Source organism: Canis lupus, chromosome 1, assembly GCF_011100685.1.
Source record: "Canis lupus familiaris isolate Mischka breed German Shepherd chromosome 1, alternate assembly UU_Cfam_GSD_1.0, whole genome shotgun sequence".
In the NCBI taxonomy this organism is placed as follows: domain Eukaryota; kingdom Metazoa; phylum Chordata; class Mammalia; order Carnivora; family Canidae; genus Canis; species Canis lupus.
Genome location: NC_049222.1, coordinates 89928614 through 89951510, shown reverse-complemented (window position 1 = coordinate 89951510; position 22897 = coordinate 89928614). Strand labels below are relative to the sequence as shown.

The window sequence follows — 22897 nt, the reverse complement described above, 5'->3', positions numbered from 1 at the left end:
GAGAGAAAGCAGAGCCTGGAGAAGAGAACCGGGCAGGTCGGCAAGAGGAATGAAGGCCTCTATCAGCTGGTTGATGAGCTCCAGCACTGGCTGGTTGCCGGCATGAAGCAAAGGGAGAGATTTAACAAGAAGCTAAAGTTGTTGGAGGTGAAGATGGAGGATGCTGCATTCTTCAAGCCAGGTGAGCTTTCTCTGACAAAGGTGGCGGAGATCATCATGGTGAGTGGATAGTTATTGATAATCTTAGTTGACTGTGATTTTGACAGATTGGAAAATAAGCTACAACGGCAAGAATCAAGTTGGAGTTATTTTTCCTGTGAAAAACCTGGTTAAGAAGAGTGGCAGTGCTGATTAATTCTTTGTGATACTAATGTTTATGTGTCTTCCATTGTTATGAATGGCAATCTAAACTATGTTTGGAAGAAAAAAAAATTGTGTCACTTTTGTGCTCCTGAAGGAATGGCTGGAGAATCACTCAGTTATGTCATGAAGCCAAAAACCTAATCTTTTATTCTCTCTCTTTCCGGTTTCCCTCCCCACCTTTCATTGTCTGTCTTCAATCTCTCTGTGTGTGTCTGCCTCTTTTTTAGCTCCCTCTCACTTTCTCTCTTTCTCTGTGTCTGGACGCATCCGTCTCCTTCCAAGAGTGCAGACATCAGGTTTCCTGCCAAGAGTTGGGGCTGGCTTGTGAGCAAGGCCACTTTACCCTCAGGATGACAGGCACAGAGCCTAAGACCTAGGAACATCTTAAGATGTCACAAAAAATGTCTGAGGGCCTCCGTTATTAGCTCCAACATATGAAAATCAAACTTCAATATCACAATTAATGATTTTACTTTTTAAAGAGCTTTATGTATTTGAGAGAGAGAGAAGGCACGAGAGAGAGAGAGAATGCGTGCACAAGCAGTGGGAGCGGCAGGCAGAGGGAGATGCAGGCTCCCCACCAAGCAGCGAGCCTGATGCGAGACTGGATCCCAGGACTCTGGGATCATGAGCTTAGCTGAAGGCAGATGTTTAACCGACTGAGCCACCTAGACGCCCCATGATTTTATTTTTTAAAAGTTTATTTAAGAAATCTCTACACTCAACATGAAGTTTGAACTCAGGACCCCGAAATCAAGAGTCACATGCTCTTCTGACTGAGCCAGCCAGGTGCCCCATGAATTTAAATTACATGCTTACCACATCTGACATTTTGTTAGTTCATCAATGGCAACTCTACTGAGTTTAACCAACAGGAAAAAAAAATTTCCCCCACTTTGCAGACTGTTATATATATCTATATATAAAGTATATATAGCAAATAGAGAAGTAGGTGCATCTCAAAATGTTTGAAATGACATCTGGTCAAGTGCTTCAGGTTTAGGGAGATCCTAAAAGGATCTTAGCTATGGATATGGGCTAGGAGAATAAAACACCAGTGAAATCAGTTTTGCTCTCTCATTGGTGTTCCTAAAGCTTGAGACACAAGTGTTGGCTTAACAGCAGACCACTAGCAACACAGTCTGAATTGAAGTAGATTGGCTAGTCAATTAGTACCTGGCTCTCCTGCTACAACATATTGAAACAGTTTTCTATATAAAAAGCTCCCCAGTTTTCTAAACAAACATGCTCAGCCTATTCTGGTAACTTCAAAGTATTCCTTTTTCTTTTCTTGGGTTTATTTTATTTTTTTATTTATTTATTCAGAGAGAGAGAGAGAGAGAGAGAGGCAGAGGGAGAAGCAGGCTCCATGTGGGGAGTCTGATGCGGGACTCGATCCCGGGACTCCAGGATCACGACCTCAGCTGCAGGCAGTGCTAAACCACTGCACCACCAGGGCTGCCCTTTTCTTGGGTTTAAAAACTCTTTCTTTCTAGCCCTTTCTGCAAAGACAGAGCCAAAGAATGGATGAACTGTTTTTGGACATGGAAATGCAGCACAACCAACTGCATGAATGTGATGCCCTCATTTGAAAACTATGGGAAAAGGTTGGTGGCTCTAACTGCTTTGAATACATTGTTAGCAACTGACTTTGATTCTAAGAGAATGAAATTCAAATACCCATTAATACCAGTGATCTGAAAGTTGTGTCTTTTATCAGGCATTCCAAAGAAACTCGCAAGTCTAGGTACATTCTTTTAAGGTTACTTATGCCAGGTAAGCTGCTGAGGAGGTGGTTTTATTTATTATTCACATTTCGCTGCCAGAAAAATATTTTTTAAATGTAATAATAAAAATAGCTAACATTATCGGGGCATATGGGTGGCTTAGTTGGTTGAGCTTCTGACTCTTGATTTCCACTCACGTCATGATCTCAGAGTCATGGGACTGAGCCATGTGTTGGGCTCCGTGCTCAGTGGAGAGTCTGCTTGGGATTCTCCCTCTGCCCCTCTCACCTGTGCATGTGCTTTCTCTCTCTTTAAAATCAATCAGGAGATCCCTGGATGGCTCAGCAGTTTAGCGCCTGCGTTCAACCTAGAGCGTGATCCTGGAGTCCTGGGATTGAGTCCCACGTCAGGCTCCCTGCAGGGAGCCTGCTTCTCCCTCTACCTGCTTCTCCCTCTGCCTGCGTCTCTGTCCCTCTCTCTCATGAATAGATAAGTAAGATCTTTGAAAAAAATCAATCTTTTTTTAAAAAATGGCTAACATTATTTCTTACTGTGTGCAGGCACTGTTCTAGGCACCTAAGACAGATAGTATGATTACCTTCATTTGATTACCTTCATTTGGCAGATGATAAAACAGAGGCATAGAGAGGATGTATAACTTGCCCAAGGTAACTAGCTAGCAAATGGCAGATGGAATTCAGACCAGGTGCCCTGAGGTTAGACCCAGGGCACATAACCATTGCTAACTCTAAGACCAACAGTAAATGTCTCTTTGGTCCACAGACTCACCAGAACTTTACTATGTGATCCTTTATTATATTATTTACAAGGGCAAAAGGACGTTCGCCCAAACAAACTGTATGATTTTTTTTTTAAAAAAGGCTTGAAATAACGTAGTTAACTCCAAAGATGAGAGTGCGTACTGTCCCTCAGTATTAGAGGTCTTAATGTTTTAAATACATCAAGAACAAACTGAAGTTAGAAATCTTAGAGCACAATATTTGATATATTCTAGAATTACTGAGGAAACCTGCAAACCTAGTATTTTAAATGGGAGCATGCTCTGTGAATACATGCTTATGAGTGAGCTAAGGCTTTGCTACTCAAAGGATGCCCGGGGAGAGGCAGTGTCAGCACCAGTACCACCTGAGAGCCCGTTAGGCTGCATCACAGCCCCGCTGAATCAGAACCTGCATTTTAACGACATCCCAGGTGATTCAAATGCACATTCAAGTTTGAGCAGCACCGATTCAGGAGAACTGATTTGTTTTTAATTTTGCAGATAGATGAATCCTAGGGTTCACTGTGTTTCCCTTGTTTTTTGTTTTTTTCCCCTGTGTGGCTGGTAGAAAGCTCAAGGTCACATGTGCAGCTAACTTTTTAAAGAACTGTCAAGGACATGAAGATATATTCTGGTATTAACCTTACCCAGATTTATATTGATTTCTTTCCCCTTATTTTCCTTTCACTCAAATTTTATACTTATTATATAGTCTCCTAAGCTACCCCTGATAATTTTTAGAATGAGGTTTATAAATAAATGCATATAAATAAGGCATTTTCCATGCCTAGCCTTGTCATTCTGTGCTCCTGCCATTATTTGTGTTCGTTCCCGTTTCCAATTCTTAGGTTAAAGCAAAGCGCAAATTCACAAAGGAATCCACAAAAAGTGCAAAGAGAAACCCTTGTGTGTAGGCTGAAGATTATGTCCCAGCTTCAGAAATCAGAGCAAAAGAAAATGCCTGTGACTGTCCTAGGGCACCCTGGGAAATGGAGCAAGATTAGGAGGCACTGGGGAAACTACCACAGCAGCAGCTTGCCTCTCAGTAACCTCTGTGCCTCGCAGGCTTGGCTGCAGTGTTTCATATAAATGCTGGTACTGTATTCTGAACTTTGGGGATCCCTACCCGCCATCCCCACAATCAGCAAACAGTAGTTAAGAAGCCAGAGACAAAATGTTACCAAACTGTTCAGAAACACTGCAATCAATGACCCAATATTCTCCCTCACACAGTCCTGTTACATTAAAAAAAAGAAAAGTGCTCAAAACCAGAAATTAAATGAGAGAAAAAAAGAAAGCAAAACAACAGTAAACTCTTATATACCACTTTTAAAGATTTGGTGGTAACTCTGGGAAACGAACTAGGGGTGTGGAAGGGGAGGTGGGCGGGGGGTGGGGGTGACTGGGTGATGGGCACTGAGGTGGGCACTTGACGGGATGAGCACTGGGTGTTATTCTATATATTGGCAAATTGAACACCAATAAAAAATAAATTTATAAAAAAATAAAGTTATATGAATGGTAAATAAATAAATAAATAAAGATTTGGTGGGGGCTGAATGTCCGTGCTTTCTCAACTGATGAACTACAGTTTGAATGCCACATACGGTGTCTTTACATAGAACGTTATTTTGAATGTGAACTAAATACAGCTCCTATGTTTGCAGAGCACTTTTCTCTTACATCAATCCTGTCCCTTCTTTTTATGAGAGATAAAAATTCGTCTTTACTGAGAGTCTAGAAACCCAGCACTCCTGTTAAATAAAGCAGGCCCTCAAGCTGGGGCAAAGACAATGCCACCTTTTAGAAACACGTCAATGGGGATCCCCGGGTGGCGCAGCGGTTTGGTGCCTGCCTTTGGCCCAGGGCGCGATCCTGGAGACCCAGGATCGAATCTCACGTCAGGCTCCCAGTGCATGGAGCCTGCTTTTCCCTCTGCCTGTGTCTCTGCCACTCTCTCTCTCTCTCTCTGTGTGACTATGATAAAAAATAAAAATAAAAAAAACACACACATCAATGCACGTAAGCTCTCCTTAAAACCCACTCACTTGTTTAAGAAAGGTCTACTAGTTTTCAACAGCACAAGACCTAAAGGGAAAGTTGGGATGTTTACAATCTTACATCTTATCTGGATCAGATTTCCATTGAAAAAGAATCACAAATACATGAGCATTTGAGACCTGCTGGGGAAAACAGACTACTGTAGGAAAAGAGTAAATTTCTCTCCAACCTGACTTGAAACTTTAAAATCCTATTTCTTTGAGCTCTCTTTTTTACTGTAAAAAGTTGTTTTCACTCCTATATTGCAGGCTTGTTTTTTGGAGTTGTGGGTTGTTGAGGGGTATGTGTGGAGACTCTTCTCACCTTTGAGGATCTGTCAAGAAACAGTTATCTTTCAGGGTGCCTGGGTGGCTCAGTCAGTTAAGCATCCTGTTCTTGGTTTCCGCTCAGGTCATGATCATTCATGGTTTGTGAGATTGAGCCCTGCTGTGGGCTCCATGCTCAGCGGGGAGTCTGCTTAAAGATTCTCTCCCTCTGCCTCTACTCCCCTCAAATAAATAAATAAATAAATAAATAAATCTTTAAAAAAAAAGATATTATTTTTCTATTAGGGAGGAATGTATTGCAGTTGTCCCAGAAACATGCCAGGTCAACTGGAAGATTCTCCTTAGCAAGCTTTGTCCTCAGCATCCACGGAGTTCATCAACCCTCCATCCTACTCATTCCCACTTTCCCATATTCTTTCAAATTCACACAACTGGAGCGCCCCAACTTTTGTGGTTTGGTTGGAACTGTGGTAGCAGCTTCCAACATGACTCCCAGTAATCCCTGCCTCTTGGTATTCCAACTCTGTGAAATACCTTCCCCTTGTGTGTAGGCTGGACTTGGGGACTTTCTCTTTCCTTTCTTTCCTTTCTTTCCTTCTTTCCTTCTTTCCTTCCTTCCTTCTTTCTTATTTTTTATTGTTGTTCAATTTGCCAACATATAGAATAACACCCAGTGCTCATCCCATCAAGTGCCCCCCTCAGTGCCCGTCACCCAGGCACCCCCACCCCCCGCCCACCTCCCCTTCCACCACCCCTAGTTCGTTTCCCAGAGTTAGGAGTCTCTCATGTTCTGTCTCCCTTTCTGATATTTCCCATTCATTTTTTCTCCTTGGGGACTACTTTCTAACCCACAGAATACAGTAGAAGTGACAGGATGTCACTCTGGAGGTTTACATAAAGACTCTGGCTTCTATCTTGCTTACACACACACACACACACACACACACACACACACACACTAGCTTATTCTGAAAAAGCCAACTGCCATGTTGTGAGCTGCCCTCTGGAGAGACAAATACAACAAAAAATTTACAAAGGACTCTTGCCATCAGCTAGTCATCAATGAAAGACTATATAATCCAAGAGGAACTGAATCCTGTCAACAACCCCATGAGTGAGCTTAGAAATGAATCCTCCCCTAGTTGACCCTTACGGTGATCACAGCCCTGGCTACCACATAGCCTGGGAGATAACAACTGTTGTTTTATGCTGTAAAGTTTTTGTTACACAGCAACAGATAACTAACATGAGCATATATATTTTTAAAAAGCACGTGTCAGGTATTCGTATTTGCTGATATTTAAACTTGTGATTCCTTTAGAAAATGATTTACCTTAGAGAATTTTTTTTAAAGATTTTATTTATTTATTCATGAGAGACAGAGAGAGAGAGAGGCAGAGACACAGGCAGAGGGAGAAGTAGGCTCCATGCAGGGAGCCTGACATGGGACTCAAACCCGGGACTCCAGGACCACGCCCTGGGCCGGAAGGCAGGTGCTAAACTGCTGAGCCACCCAGGGATCCCCACCTTATAGAATTTCTGTCTCTTAACTGGATCTCAGAGTTATTCTCCTGGCCTAAGGAATATAATATAATATAATATAATATAATATAATATAATATAATATAATATATATAATATAATATAATATAATTAATATAATATAATATAATTAATATAATATAATATATAATATAATATATAATATATATAATATAATATATAATATATAATATAATATAATATAATATAATATAATGGCAACCTATACCATCATGTTCTCAGTATCAAAATAGCCTCTTTGGCATCAGTCCAATCTCCAATGAAATATAGAACTTGAGAATTTCTAAAAATATAAGTAATTTTTCTTTGGTTCTAGCTCTGATTCCATTACCCAAATTAATTAATGTCTCCTCAAGAGGCTGTGACAGGTTAGAGAAAATGTAAGAAGACTGCTAAGAAGTACTAGCTGCACATGTCCTTCCTTCTCCTGTGAAACGGCAATTTTTCTTTTAAAGATTTTGTTTTATTTGTTTTTATGATAGTCACACAGAGAGAGAGGCAGAGACACAGGCAGAGGGAGAAGCAGGCTCCATGCACCGGGAGCCCGACGTGGGATTCGATCCCGGGTCTCCAGGATCGCACCCTGGGCCAAAGGCAGGCGCCAAACCGCTGCCCCACCCAGGGATCCTGAAACAGCAAATTTTTAATGAAATCTTCCCCAAGTAAAAACAGAACGAATGTTTCAATAATATTTGGTGCTTTCTGAAAGACTTAAAATTTGAGTTTAAAGACACTGCGTCAAATAAATAAATAAATAAATAAATAAATAAACAAACAAACAAACAAACAAACAAACTGTGTCAATGCCAAAATCTGGACTGGGCTGCATTTTTTTAAAGACCACCACACAGAATTGTCACATGGATAAGGAACATGAACCAACCTATAAGCTCTTTTAAGGAACAGAGGGAGCACATTTTTTCCAGGCTTTGCAAATAGTTTCCTAAAACAAATCTGCCAGCTGACAAAAACATACACATACCAGAAAATTTCCAATCTCTGCTGTTGCTGAAACTGACTCTTTTTTTTTTTCCTTTGGGGCAGAGACTTTATTAACACAAAGTTAAGACTTTAATAACACGAAGGAACTAGCCCTACCTATTCAAAACAAACAAACAAACAAACCAGCCAATAAATAAGTAAATACTGTTCGTTAAAATGCTTGCTGCATCATTCCTGATGGTTTCAATACTGTCAGATGCTTCAGTTTAGGTTGGGGAAGCAAATAGTGTAATTGGGAGTGCATCCACTAAGACACGAATTGTCCAGATGCCCCCAACTCCCTCTATAAACATATGCCTGCCTTGGGGAGAGAGAAGGCTCGTCTATGTTTTGGGGGTGGGAGAACTTGCAAAGATCTCGAGGTGGTTGCACGACAAAGCTACCTGCATGTCTCTCAGCAGATGGGCTCACCTCTAAGTGATTCTGGTCTCTCTTAAGAGACTGAGCTGTGCTTCCAAAGAGATGGATCACTCTTGGTCTCTTTCAACGCTGAGCATAACACCTGGCATGGATAGAGGCCCTAAAATACTGGACAGGTGAATGCATCAACATTATTCAAAGGGGCAACTCCTGCTAGATGTGCAAGGTTTTTCAAAGGACAGACGGTGTGGAGGGAGTACAGGGACGAGTTCTCACTCTCCATGCTCTCACCAATGTGACAAGTCTGTGGAGGCTGTGCTCATCCCCAGACAACTCGGAAGGCTGAGTAACTGTCACTGTCATGGGCTCTGATTCTCCTTGCCCTAGAGATGCACAGGGTTAACACATCCTTGGCTGCTGGCCAGGGACATGGATGTTCAGGCCAGGGTTTGGGTTAGCTCCAACACAACTCTGGGCAAAGACATTAAAGACCCCATGAAAGAAGCAGCCTGTGCGCCCTGGCCCCCATAAGGCTGTCACAGTGGGGTCGTGCTCAGCAAGACAGTGATTCTTGCTCACATCACCTACCACAGTTCCTGGAAACATCACCTACCTCAGAGGAGCGCTTAGGCTCTCAGGCCTATTGCCTAGTGCCTCAGCAACTTTGGAGGTGTCACTTTCAGAGCTGTGCACCTAGAGTCACCCAGCAGCCTCTGGTCAGAGCCTGCACTGGGGTTCATCAGGCATCCTTTCGGCTGCAGGTGTCTTTCGCCATGTCCTCTGCAAACGGTCACACACCCAATATCCACCCAACAAGCACAGGAACTGCTGGGAGGTGCTGATATGTCTATAGAATCATGTATTAGGTAAATGCTATATTTCTGGGCAAATCCTGATCCTCAGCGGGAAAGTTCTACATAGCTACAGTGCAAAAAATAGAGGGTTTACCCAACACTTGCTGTGGCTAGAGAGCTGGCCAGGAACTTCTGTCAGAGCAGCTCTACTGGAAAGCATTGACCACTGCCACCATCCTGTCCCGATGAGTAAAGAGACCCTGGACATAACAAGGACAGCTCTCTACCCTTCACAAGCTCCCTTCCTATTCCACTTTATCAATACCAATTCAGTGAATGTGGCTCTGCCTACTGAGTAGATCCTATAAACCCCCAGGGTCTGCTTCATCCTCACAGAATCTAACTCATTAAATGGAGACTGGCCTGAATTCCAGGACCAGGGAAAGAAAACAGAGAAGGAAATAATGGGACTATCAAAATATTTTACATGATGTAAACAAAGTTTACAATGTTTCAATGACAGCTTCATGGCAGTTAAAGGAACTGCAGACAGGGACGCCTGGGTGGCTCAGTGGATGAGCATCTGCCTTTGCCTCAGGTTGTGATCCCAGAGCCTGGAGATTGAGTCCCACATTGGGCTCCCCGCAGGGAGCCTGCTTCTCTCTCTAGGTCTCTGCCTATCTCTGTGTGTCTCTTATGAATAAATATTTTTTTAAAGCTGCTTTTTATGTTTAATCTCAACAAAATTTCATTGGTTTCAAAATATTATTGCAGGAAGAGGCTGGGGATCCTAAGTGTTCTCGGTTTGCTTTTTCACCAAGTAAGGACAGACCATTAATTTGAAGTTTGTTTTTTACAAAAGAGAAAGCAGCCATCAATCTACGCCTTCACGTGTGGGGAGGCTGGCGAGGACGGTGAGAGAAAGCCCATCGCAGGAAAGTGAATCACCATCTTTCCCTCTTCCTCTCCTCCCTGGGAAGATCCCATTGAGGTTACAAGAGAATTATAGGAGCATCCAAGGGTCCTGGATGGTGTGCACTTTGGCGGCACCCAGCTCAACGGTGGTGAAGCAAAAAGTTGTTCCATCAGGATAAGCAAAGACCAGTAGTGCAAGGAGGAACAGAGAGAACACAATTCTGAACTTGGGGTGAGCTAAGGCTTTTGCATTTCTCTCTCTCTCCCTCTCTCTTTTTCAATTTTCTCAAAGGTGAAATGGAATAAGGGCCCATCTGTGTGTGTCACTCTGGCAGGGCGTGAACTAGCAGCCTGACGTGGCAACAATGCAAATCTATGAATAACACGAAGGAACTAGCCCACGTCCTATCTGTGAATCTAAGGCAGGATCTCAGAGGAGCTGCTGCACTGGTCTTGGGACTTTAATAGGAGAGAAAACACCACTAATGTCACCCCCATGAAGAAAGTGGTGAGGGGCAAAGGAACCACAGGTGTGGTTTTAAAACCTGAAACTCTAAGAAAAGTTGAGAAATGAGCTTCGAGATGTTTTTATTGCTCAGTGTAGGATTTTTTTTAAGATTATTTATTTATTTATTCATGAGAGACACACACACAGAGAGAGAGAGAGAGGTAGAGAAAGAGCAGGCTCCATGCAGGGAGCCCGACGTGGGACTCGATCCCTGGGCTGAAGGCAGCACTAAACTGCTGAGCCACCTGGGCTGCCCTCAGTGTGGGATTTTTAACCTTCGACATTGAAATCTCTTTCAAATCTTTCAAAGGATGGGCAGTCCTGTTGGCCCGGTGGTTTGGCGCCCGCCTTTGGCCCAGGGCCTGATCCTGGAGACCCGGGATCGAGTCCCACGTCGGGCTTCCTGCATGGAGCCTGCTTCTCCCTCTGCCTGTGTCTCTGCCCCTCTCTTTCTCTCTCTGTGTTTCTCATGAATAAACAAATAAAATCTTTAAAAAAATAAAATAATAAAATAATTCAAAGGAGCCAGGAAGTTGAATTCTTCGACCATTATCCTTATTAAACTACAATGTTTCTATTTCTACACTGCTGTGTGGATCTCAGTTTACCTTTTATTTTTCAAAAATCTTTATTTGGCAGAGAGAGAGCACGCACAAAAGCAGGGGGAGCAGCAGAAGGAGAGGGAGAGAGGGAGAGAGAGAGAGAGAGAGAGAGAGAGAGAGAATGCGCAGCAGCAGGCTCTCTGCTGAGCAGGGAGCCCTATGCGGGACTTGATCCCAGGACTCCAGGATCATGACCTGAGCCCAAGGCAGATGCTTAACCAACTGAGCCACCCAGGTGCCCCTCCCCACTGGGCAGTTTACCTTTTTAGGCTGTCAAACAAAGAACCTAAAGCAAATGAGGTAGAACTGACACATTTTTAGTTTTATGACCATTTTGGCATTTAGGCCTGCAGATAAAGGAAATCCATCTTTTAATTATAAAAGATACATGAATTCTGACTGATGATCATTTTTAGAAATTACCTTCTGACCCGGTAAAACTGAGTCCTTTCCTACTACTGAGCTATTGGTAGTTGAATTTACAGCAGCAAAATTTAAAATAGTAAAGTCTATTTTACTGTGTGCTGGGGGGGCTAGCCTGCCCTGCCCCAACCCCTACCCCACTCTGTCCCCTGGGAAGATCTAACATTTGGACCCAGGGCATTGTGACTTCTGTTGAGAAGGGTCAGGGGCACCGGGTCTGAGGCCTTGAAGCCACAGGACCTCTATCATGAGTGGGAGCTGTTAAAACATCTGTGCTTTAGGGACACCCAGTTGGCTCAGTGATTGAGTGTCTGCCTTCATCAGTCCAGGGCGTGATCCCAGGGTCCTGGGATCGAGTCCCACATTGGGCTCCCCGCAGGGAGCCTGCTTCTCCCTCTGCCTAAGCCTCTGCCTCTCTCTCTGTGTCTCTCTCATGAATAAATAAATAAAATCTTAAAAAACAACCCCCCCCCCCCCCACACACACACACACACCTGCTTTAGAGATGGCCAAACCTGTCGCGGGAAGAGCAGGGGAATTCTCACTCCGGATCATCTATAAAGCACATGAGGAGGTCAGAACTGAGCAGGAGAAAGCTAAAAAGGAAAGAAGCTGTTTTCCACTGCATGGCAAGGGAAGCAAAAGGAAACAATACCCCTAAAGGATAGCTCGTCAGAAGGCAAAGCACTTCAAATAACCAATTTGAAAATAATAATTTTTTAAAAACCGAAGTCTCAAAATCAAAGAAAGAGCGTGTTCTGATTTTTAGGAGGCTCCTTCTAACCCAGGCTCACTGTTCACCATCATAATCAAATGCAGGCCCAGAGCTGCTTTATTTTCAGCGCCGTTTCCCTGGTGCTTCTGCTTCATCAACCTTATGCTCCCTGCTCGTGTCCAAACAGGATGCTGCATGAACCTGCCTGCTGGGTGCTGGATAAAGGACCCGAGGGAAGAATGACACCACCATTCAGTGGACAGAGCGGGATCCTTCCTGACGACGGTCACCCTCACGCATGGTGGACGACTGTGGGACTGTGCAATCGGGGCCATCACCGCACACACGACCTCCTCCATGACATTTCCTCACCGCCCCTCATCCTTTCTTCAAACAATTTTTTGAGTACTGTTGCCATGCAACGTGGCATTAGTTTCAGATGCACAACATGGGGCTCCAAAATGTGCCAGGTTTCTAAGATCATGATTTCCTGAATGAAAGAACTTGACCGGTCAGAATATGTCTTTGCCTCCCCCCCCCCCCCAAATGACAGTAGCAGTCTCTCGGGACATTGGAATACTTCTCAGTTTCTCTCCGTCCTGCGCTTCAAGGGCAAAAAGATAAAGTGTGTGTTTTCCTTTAATAAATCATGACTCTATCTGCTTTGTAATGGAAAAAAAGTAACTGGCTGTGTGGGCACCTAGAAAGTGAGCAAATTGTGCCCTCAAGTGGTCGAATGTTGAACTCGAAGGCTGGCTTGGCAAAAGCTGCGATTGATTGTTGCTAAGTCACCTTAGGTCGCTGGCTCCCCTCCAGATCTCTTTCATTCTGAAAAGGAGGAGGACAACTGAGTTTTGGAGCAAGGCATCAGAAGAGTGGGATTGTGTTCTGCGTTTATTACTGAGACCAACTTGCCACAGCGATGTCACATACGGGGACTTAAGTATTTGGATGATTCAGGCACCAGGGATTCACTTTGCTTTTGCCTGTCTTGCACTGTTGTTCTAAATAAAATGCTTGTTTATAATAATGTTTGTATTCCACAAGCAACTGCTTGCTAAGGCTAGTAAAACCAAGGCCTGGGTTTTAGGGCTGCCTGTAAGGCAGAGTTCTTTCAACATCTCTTTAAAGGATGAATAGGAGAAATTTCGCCAATAAATATGCTTGCACAGGTGTGAAAAGTTATGTGAGATTTCTTTTTCAGTGTAACATCATTTGTTACAAAAGACTGGTAACACCTTAGAAGCTCATTGTCATGGGTTAAGTAAATCATGATACTTCTAAATGAGATTCAGCGCCGCTGTAAAAGAGGAGGCAATTTTTTGTATTCATATACAAGTGCTCTCCAAAATCCAATATTCAATGAGAAATCAAGATGCAGAACAGTGTGGAGATTTTGCTATACTTGCATTGTGAAAGGACAAATACCAGGGCTATATTGGCTTGTACAGACATCATTTATCTCTGGAAGGATACACTTTGATAAAAATGGTTGTTTCCAAGGGTCAGAATAGGATTGAACTGTGGAATTTACATGATTTTCATCTATTTTGTTCACTAGTTATTTCTCTAGTGTTTAGAAAAGGGCCTGGAACACTGGAGGCACTCAATATTTGTAGAATAAGTAAGCGAATAAGATCATATATATATTTATATATACATTTATATTTTATATATGCATATATTATATATAATATGTAAATATAAATGTGTATACACACACACACACACACACACACACACACACAGATACCCACACACACACATATTTAAAAGCTTGTCCCCAAGGAAGGTATTGGATAACTAGAAGTCAGGAGAGGGAGAGAGAATTTTCACTTTGCATTTTTGTACTTTAATAATTTAGAGCCATCAGAATAGATTATGTGTTCCAAGATAAATCCAAACAACTCAAGACACAAAAAGAATGGGGAGTTATCATTTTGATAGTTATATAAGGAAGGTACTGTTTGATGGTGATTTACACCAAGGCCAATCACATCAGAAACCACCAGTTGTTCATTAGCAATGATGTTGGGAGTATTAACGGCATCTGAGCATATTGCGCTATAAAAAACACTGTCCTCATGTGGAGCAATTTCCTACCCCAGGACTTGGTCTTTGCCAAACTCATCTCACCTGATAATCCAACATAAGCTGGGATCAATTCCCAAGTCAGGTGGATAGAGTTGCTTGGCCCTCTGTAGCAGGGTCTCCAGGTGGGGCTGGATATTTGCACCTTTTTCTAATTCTCCACAGCCGACTCTGAGATACCCCCAGACCCCAGCACACAGCACTGAAAAGATCCAGTCTGGATATACAGCCAGCTAAGCTCAGATTAGGAGTCCATTTTCTTGGACCAAATAAAAGTCTCTCTCAAGGACACCTTCTACTCTCCAAGCCCGGGCTCCTTCCTAACCACCTCATCCAGAATTATCTCTGGTTCATTCCTTCTCTTATAAATCCTATTCACTAAATTTTAGCTTTCAGACACCCATTCAGGATTAGCTCGCACACTGGTCCTGTCCCATTCTCTTTACCTCTGTGGGATGCAGCTCTGACGGCAGTTTTCAACATCCTGCTCCCCCCGTGATATGGGAGGCACCTCCCTGTTAAAGCAGACATCAGGCGAGCTTTGGGGAATGCAGACTGCTGGTCTGAGAACATTCTGCTAAATAGGAGGAGGCCTGAAAACAGCTCATTATCCATCAAAGAAATCATGTTCTAACTGATATACTTGTTCTCAGCAAGCACAGTCCTCCACAGCAAGTCGGCTAATTGGATAAAAAGGCCTCAGAGCCTTTGGAGGGCTGGGATAAGAGATGAAAACGCACTTTCTGCGCCTTTCTCTGATATAATCACCAGCTAAAGGGACGGCAAGGAGGTTAACAAGCTCATTACAACCTCAGCGCCTGTGATCTCCACACACACCCCCGTGGAAGCCGCAGGACCAGGTGCCCTGAAAGGTCAGGCTGGGCCCCGGCGGCAGCCCCGCTGTTCCCCTCCTGCCCCCGCCGGAAGGCAGCAGCTGGTGTCCCCAACACCAGCTGCGGGTGGGGTGGGGGGCCCTGGGAAATAAGCCAGGAGTGGCCTCAAACATGCCACTGGGCTGACAACTAGTGTGTTCTTAATCTGGCCATGGAGAAAGGAGCGCCAAAGTCAGATGCGGATAATCCTGTGGATCAACCTCATTTTCCCAGCTGTTCTGCTCTACTTTCAGAATCACTGTCCTGCTTGTGACTTTGCAAAGGGTATGGGCTGGGTCTGGGCTGGGTCTGTGTCAGAGAGTGCTTGTCTATCATCAGGCCTCTACCCCTTGGGGTTGCACATGGCAACACAAATGGCCAAAGCTCCTAGTTTGGGAGACGTTGGCATTCCTGGGAATAGCACTTCTTGCTCTAGAAGTTGGCCTATTCCCTCAGAACGTGTGTCTCTTCCAAGTGACTGCCCCGCGATGGCTCATGCGGATATTTCTGGAGCCCAGTGTGGTACTCCTATAACTGATCTAGATTATTCCTTAAAGCACTCTGAATAGAGCATAGGCACCAAGGTGGATGCCGCAGAGAGTACAGTGTGAACGCTGCTCCTTTTGGTCCAAGGTGGTGACTCTGAGGGTACCTGAAGAGGTGGGAGGAATGAGGGGATTGAGGACAGGAAATCAATGTCAGATTTCATCATCTCACATCATCACAAGAAGAGTGGTCCACAGGCTGGTGAAGCCCAAGAGAAAGAAAGAGCCAGGGCAGCCCAGGTGGCTCAGTGGTTTAGCGCCACCTTCAGCCCAGGGTGTGATCCTGGCAACCCAGAATCGAGTCCCAGGTCGGGCTCCCGGCATAGATCCTACTACTTCCTCTGCCTGTCTCTGCCTCTCTCTGTCTCTCATGAATAAATAAATAAAATCTTTAAAAAAAAAAAAAAAAAAGGAGCCAGAAGTTTGATTCAGCAGTCCTAGTGGCCTCAAAGGCATGACCTCAGTTTGTGTCAAGATTTCAAAAGCCCATGTGATACGTCACACATTCCTGACTCAAAATTCTCGCCTACCATGGAAAGGGGTTGCACACTACAAGCAGCCTGGAAGAAATGGCTGAGGCACACTCTGAAAAGCCATTCTGCACTGGACAAAATTAAGGAAGAATTCACCACAAAAGAAAGAACTGGAAGTAATACTCTCTGCCACAGACCTACTAGATATGGATTTAAGTGCCATGTCAGAAATACAATTCAGAAGTACGATTATTAAATGACTGTGGCTCTGGATAGAAGCCCAAAGGGCTCTAGAGGAAGTCAATGTCAGCCTACCCTAACCCCATTTTATTTGAGACTCTGTGACAGATGCTCCTTTAGAGACATAAAAATAAGTTCTACTGGGTTCTACCCACACGGTGGTAAACTGAAGCCTCACCCATATCAGAATCCTTTAATGTGTGGCTCTGGCCACCACTCCCATTCAAGTCCAGAAAACATCTGCTGTTAGACCCAGGTAAGGGCCCCTTCCACCAAGGGAGATTTGCAGCCCAGGTGAAAATGACATAAATTTGAAATTCAAATCCTGCAAGCGTCCTGCAAGTGGTCCTTGCTGGACCACTAGATGTATCCCTTCACAAGTCCCAGGTAGATCAAATTTCTACAAGTCAGGCCATAGTTTGAATTCATGAGATGGACCCTCTATAAAACAAGGAATTATGCCTGAATTTACCAGCTCTGTAAATTTTAATTTTCATTTCCTTGATTTTGGAAATGGGATGCGGCTGTGACCAGGATCAGAGACCACAGCCACGTGAACAGGGAAGGTCACCTGTGTGCCAAACCCATAGCATGATGCCCAGAATTCAACTAAGTCAAGGGAAAACTTTTCTAAAAGAAAAAGGAACCACTGTCCCTGCTGAAATGATAAGAATTTGTGGGACAAGAGAGGACTTCAGGGCAGACCCACCATTCATACCATAATGGAAAGAGGTTTAGGGATCTTTGCTTGGAAAGAGACTTTGATGGGAGGGGAAGGGGATAGAAAAGCCACAATGTTACAGGTCTCTTGAAGCACAAGGAGATGAGAAGGCACAAAGGGGATGGGAATTTGGACAGAGATGAGCAGACTAGGTCAGCAAAGGCCAACAGTCAGCTCACCCATCTAACCCGCGGTTCAGATCTGACTCAAGTCTGCCATTTCTGTTTTGTGAAATGGGACTGGAGGGACAAGATTCATCCAGGGCTGGGTTGCTGTGAAGACCAACCTAATCAGAACCACTCAAAAGCATGTGAGGACTGCTCCAGAAATACTAAACATTTAATAAGAACATAAGAGATTTAGACCAGAAGCCCTACAAATTCCTTGATGCTTTCCCATAGTGAGGTTCAAAGCCAATTTCATGGTTAGGCTCCTTCCTCACACAAGCTATAAAGTATGGTGGCCTAGGAGCCAAGAGAAGGCACTGAAGGGGGACTAGAGACCTGGTTCCTAATGGGCTGGACTTGGCATGGCTAGAGTGTCCAGCAGAACTAAAGAACAATCACTGTGCACCTGTGGGTCCTGTTCACACGATGCCAAGTCAGGTTCAGAGGAGTCTGTCCAGACTTGTCCTTGTTAGAACTCCTACATCTCCCAATTATCTGGTGCACTAATGCATTCTGAGTCCTGCTGTGATGTAATTAAGGGCTAATGTTTGCAGCCAGGAGTAGAAAGAGTTGTAAATGCCTCCCCTGGGTAATTAAATGCTGAGGAGAAGTTGAACGACTACAGAATTCATTTGATGCAAGTTTATTCCAATGCCACAAGCATTTCTTTTTCCAATTATAGGATCGGGTGTCTAAAAAGATACAAACAGAGCATCCCCAAGCAAACATTTTCGTGCCTTCATCTCCCTCTTGGGAATGGGGAGCTGAAACCACTACCCCAGAAATTCTTACTTATCTAGGAAGGGGGAGTGGAGCTGAGTTTATATTTAAGGAATGAGAAAAGATAATCAAGAGAGGCTTCAGAATGGGGAGATAACAGTACTGATAGAAAGGTCTGTTTCTAAGTTGAGTGGATGCTTGTTTGTATTTGTCCCTGTAATGTCTGACTTCAACGAGCTATCCACTTACCCTCCCTGGGTCTCAATTTTGTGCATCTGGAGATGTGGCGGTAGGAACTGGGTGAGTTCAGAAATTCATTGCATTTCAGTCCCACATTTGCACACATCCTACTGGGAAGTCTGAGTGAGGATCTGGGGGGTAATGAGCTAACTTATACTGCTGGAAGGATTGCAAGTTGGTGCAATTTGGGGGGGAAGGGCAGTACGAAATAAAACTGAAAATGTGTATCACTTGTCACCCCTCAACTTTTAGGCACGTTGCTTAAGGAGACTCTCCCACATGTGCACAAAGAGGCAAAGACAAAGATTCTCACTGCAGTGTCTGTAAGTTCCCTGAACTGGAAAAAGACATAAATGTCTATCAATAGAAAAATAAGAAACAGATAAACAAAATATGGCCTCCTCACACAATGGAATACTATACAGCAATTAAAAAGTGACTGCTGTTGGGGGATCCCTGGGTGGCTCAGCGGTTTGGTGCCTGCCTTTGGCCCAGGGCTCAATCCTGGAGTCCCAGGATCAAGTCCTGCATCGGGCTCCCGGCCTACTTCTCCCTCTGCCTGTGTCTCTGCCTCTCTCTCTCTCTCTCTCTCTCTCTCTCTCTCTGCCTATCATGAATGAATGAATGAATGAATAAATAAATATTTTTTTAAAAAGTGACTGCTATCTGAACCTATATTAGTATTTCCAAAACACAAGCTGTTAAGGACTTCCCCTTGGTTAAATTTGTGAAAATCTGGGTAATTATGTAGGATAATGATTATAACGGAATACAACCCATCAAAACAATAAAATCCACGAATCCACAATAATAACCAAAAAAGAAAAATTATACTGTTGTATGAAAAGTGCAGTGTAACTAGAGTGTAGAGCTATTTGTGTACATTTTAAATGAATATAAAAATAATACCATTCTGTGTTAATGTGTGTATGTGAAACCAGAGAAAATAGAAGAAAAGAACCATCCAAGTTCATAATAACAGCAGTGTTTGGGAAGCAAGGTGGAAATCTGTCTGTGATTGCAGGTCGGGGATAAAGGAGACTTTAAGGTAACCAGTAAGAATGTATGTGTGCACATATCTAAAATACAAGAAACAACAAATGTCATTTCTGGATGGTGGAGAAAAGGTACTTGTTATAACATTCTTCTGCAATTTAAAAAATCTTCTCTAGGGGCACCTGGGTGACTCAGTTGGTTAAAGATCTGCCTTCAGCTCAGGTCATGATCCTGGGGTCCAGGGATGGAGTCCTGCATTGGGTTCCCTGCTCAGCAGGGAGTCTGGTTCTCCCCTTCCCCCTCTACCCTTCTCATGCTCTTGCTCTCTCTCTAATAAAGAAATTAAAATTTTAAATAAATAAAAGTAAAAAATCTTCTCAAAATAAAAACTAAAATATGCAAGCAGCAATGCCTTTGTGTGGACAAGCTCCTTCAGAGCCCCCTGCAACGGCCTCCAAGAAACCAAGGCAACCTAACCTCTTAGGACTTTACTGTCTAGCTCTAAGCTGCCCAATATGGTCGTCACCAGCCATTTGCAGCTATTTGATTTTAAAGTAAAATCAATAAAAGTTAAATAAAATCACAGTTTCCATTCTTCCATTGCTCTAACCACAATTTAAATGCTGAACAGCTGCATTTGGTTAGTGGCTCCTGTACTGGGCAACAAGCATAATAAAGATTTCTACCACTGCTATAAATGTTATTGGACAGAGCTAGTCTTGGGCTAAAAATCTTTCTTTTAGATGATAAGAACATTTTAAATCATGTTATTCTTTCCCTAATACTCCCTTCTGCACATAGGAAAACCAAGGTAATGACTAGGAAGATTATTTCATTTCTGGAAGGAATATGTCCACTATAATCTCAAATACCAGCTATGACTACAGTAACATGCTCAAGTTAAATAAAATTAGATAAACCATTTTTAGAAACTGATCTAACAATTACCCATAATTGTTACATAAACATCCTATTTCATTTCCCCCAAAACTTAGGACATAAGATTGGTTGAAGGATAATGAGAGCGTTCTCCAAACAAAATTCTAAGTGTGAGTTCCATGGTTTCTTGTGAGCCTTAGTTTCTCACCTATACACAGTATGAGGGACATAGACCTCCCGGACTGGAAATTCCAAAATCTCTTTGTGTGGACGTGTCCGGTTTTCAGGAAAAGGTTTCACTGGCAGCATTTCGGGAGTCAGACAGCAATTGATGACCTCTGGAGCTGGAGAAATTTCCAGTCTGAGCAAGCCTAAAGAGCGAAAACACGACTATTTCAGTAAAGATGCTATCACGTTACATGGGAATCAAGAAAGACTGTTGTACTATATTTCTTTTATGATAGAATAATTAGTGGGAATGTAAGAGTTTTGGAATTCCCAGCTAGTTTCCTATAGTTGGAGAAAAATTATGTTATGAGAACTTTTGGGATTTAATTTCTAGAAGTTAAAAAGCAAGGAGTTGTACAATGAATAGAAATGGATCTTTAAACTTCCTTCTGAAAATACCACACAATAATAGCATATGGTTAAGTAACTATTAGTCATTTTCAAACTGGGTTCCCTGGTACTCCAGGTACTGCAGAAGTGCCTCAAGACCTATAGCTGATAGTAAGGAAGATGCCCTCAACTTCTACCAAAGTATCTCACTTTCATTTTTCTTTTTATACGGGGTTCCATACAATAATTTTATTTGATAAAAGAGGCTCCTCTGTTCAAACAATTATCTGATTATCTGAGAAACCGGTTCTAAAGCATGATGTTCCTTTGATAGAAATATTAATAGATTTTCCAAAAAAGGTAGACCAATTCAGACTCTAACTCCTAACGCAAAACCCCACATTTCACTTAGCAAACATTATTTTATAAACTGTAGCATTAGACAAATAATGTGTCTACTCATAAACGGCTTTGGCACAGCTAGAGAGGAAAAGACAAGCCATCCACACCTGGAATTGACTTGACTCTTCTCTGTAAGGATGAAGATCTTTTGTAGTCAGCCAAAAACTTGAATAAGTCTTCATCACTAAGGCGATCCCCCTCCTAAAAAAAGCAAAGTCGAGGTTATCACAGATGCATCACTGGCTCCTGGGGTAGGGCCAATAACTTCCAGGAAGATTTTGATCTTTAAGTTTTATTCTAACACACTTTTCATAGAAATTAGGATTATGGCCAATGCTGAAATAATTTAGTTCAACCTCTTGTCAAATATTCCTTCCTAGACACATATATCAATGGAATAGAACAGAAAACCCAGAAATAAACCCACAATTATAGGGCTAATCTTCAACAAAGGAAGAAAGAATATCCAATGGGAAAAAGTCTCTTCAACAAATAGGTGTTGGGAAAACTGGACAGGTACATGCAAAAGAATGAAAATGGATCACTTCCTTACACCATACATAAAAATAAACTCAATGGACAAAGATCTAAATGTGAGAGTTGAAACCATAAAAATTTTTGAAGAAAGCACAGGCAGTAAATTTCACTGACATTGACTGGCCATAGCAAAATCTTTCTAGATATGCCTACTGAGGTAAAAGAAACAACAGCAAACTATTGGGACTACATCAAAATGAAAAGCCTCTGCACAGTGAAGGAAACACTCAACAAAACTAAAAGACAATCTATACAGAATGGGAGATCTTTGCAAGTGACATATTTGATAAAGGGTTAGTATCCAAAATACATAAAGAATTTATAAAATTTGACACTCAAAAAACGAATAGTCTAATTAAAAAATGGGCAGAAGACATGAATAGCCATTTTTCCAAAGAAGACATCCATTTGACCAATGGACACAAGCAAAGATGTTCAATATCACTCATCATCAGGGAAATGCAAATCAAAGCCACAATGAGATATCACTTTACACTGGTCAGAATGGCTAAAATCAAAAACACAAGAAACAACAAGTGTTGACAAGGATGTGGGGAAAAAAGAACCTTCATGCATTGTTGGTGGGAATGCAAACTGGTGCAGCCACTGTGTACGGAGTTTCCTCAAAAAGTTAAAAAATAGAACTACCCTATGACCCAGTAATCAAACTACTGAGTGCTTACCCCCAAATTACAAAAGCAGTAATTTAAAGAGATCCATGCACTCCTACATTTATAACAGCATTATTCACAACACCCAAATTATGGAAGTAGTTCAAATGTCTCCCAATGAATGGATAAAGAAGATGTGGTATCTATACTATGGAATACTACTCAGCCACCAGAAAGAATGAAATCTTACTTTTTGCAATGACATGGATGGAACTAGTGGATATAATGCCAGGCAAAATAAGTCAGTTAGAGAAAGACAAACACCGTATGATTTTAGTCACATGTGGAATTTAAGACACAAGACAAATGAACAAAGAGGGAGAAAAAGAGGCAAAACAAGCAACAGATTTTTTTTAAAGATTTTATTTATTTATCCATGAGAGACAGAGACAGAGAGAGAGAGAGAGAGAGAGAGAGGCAGAGACACAGGCAGAGGGAGAAGCAGGCTCCATGCAGGGAACCTGACATGGGACTCGACCCAGGTTTCCAAGATCACACCCTGTGCGGAAGGCTGGGCTAAACCGCTGAGCCACCCGGGCTGCCCAAGAAACAGATTCTTCACTTTAGAGAACACACTATGGCTACCAGAGGAGTGGTAGGTAGGGGATGGGTGAAATGGGTGATAGGGATTAAGTAGTACACTTGTAAGGAAAGTCATTAATTAATTAACTAATTAAAATAAAGACTGCTCCATGGATGATTAAA

General features: G+C 42.7%; 1 protein-coding gene across 1 annotated transcript in view; it reads right to left on the bottom strand.

The window, feature by feature from the left end:
- The window catches only part of DOCK8 (dedicator of cytokinesis 8), a 234866-nt gene that overhangs the window by 104159 nt on the left and 107810 nt on the right, over positions 1 to 22897 (bottom strand). The window contains 2 exon segments of the mRNA XM_038527147.1: positions 20233 to 20395; positions 21092 to 21185. Of these exon segments, the coding sequence (XP_038383075.1) occupies positions 20233 to 20395; positions 21092 to 21185 (257 nt within the window).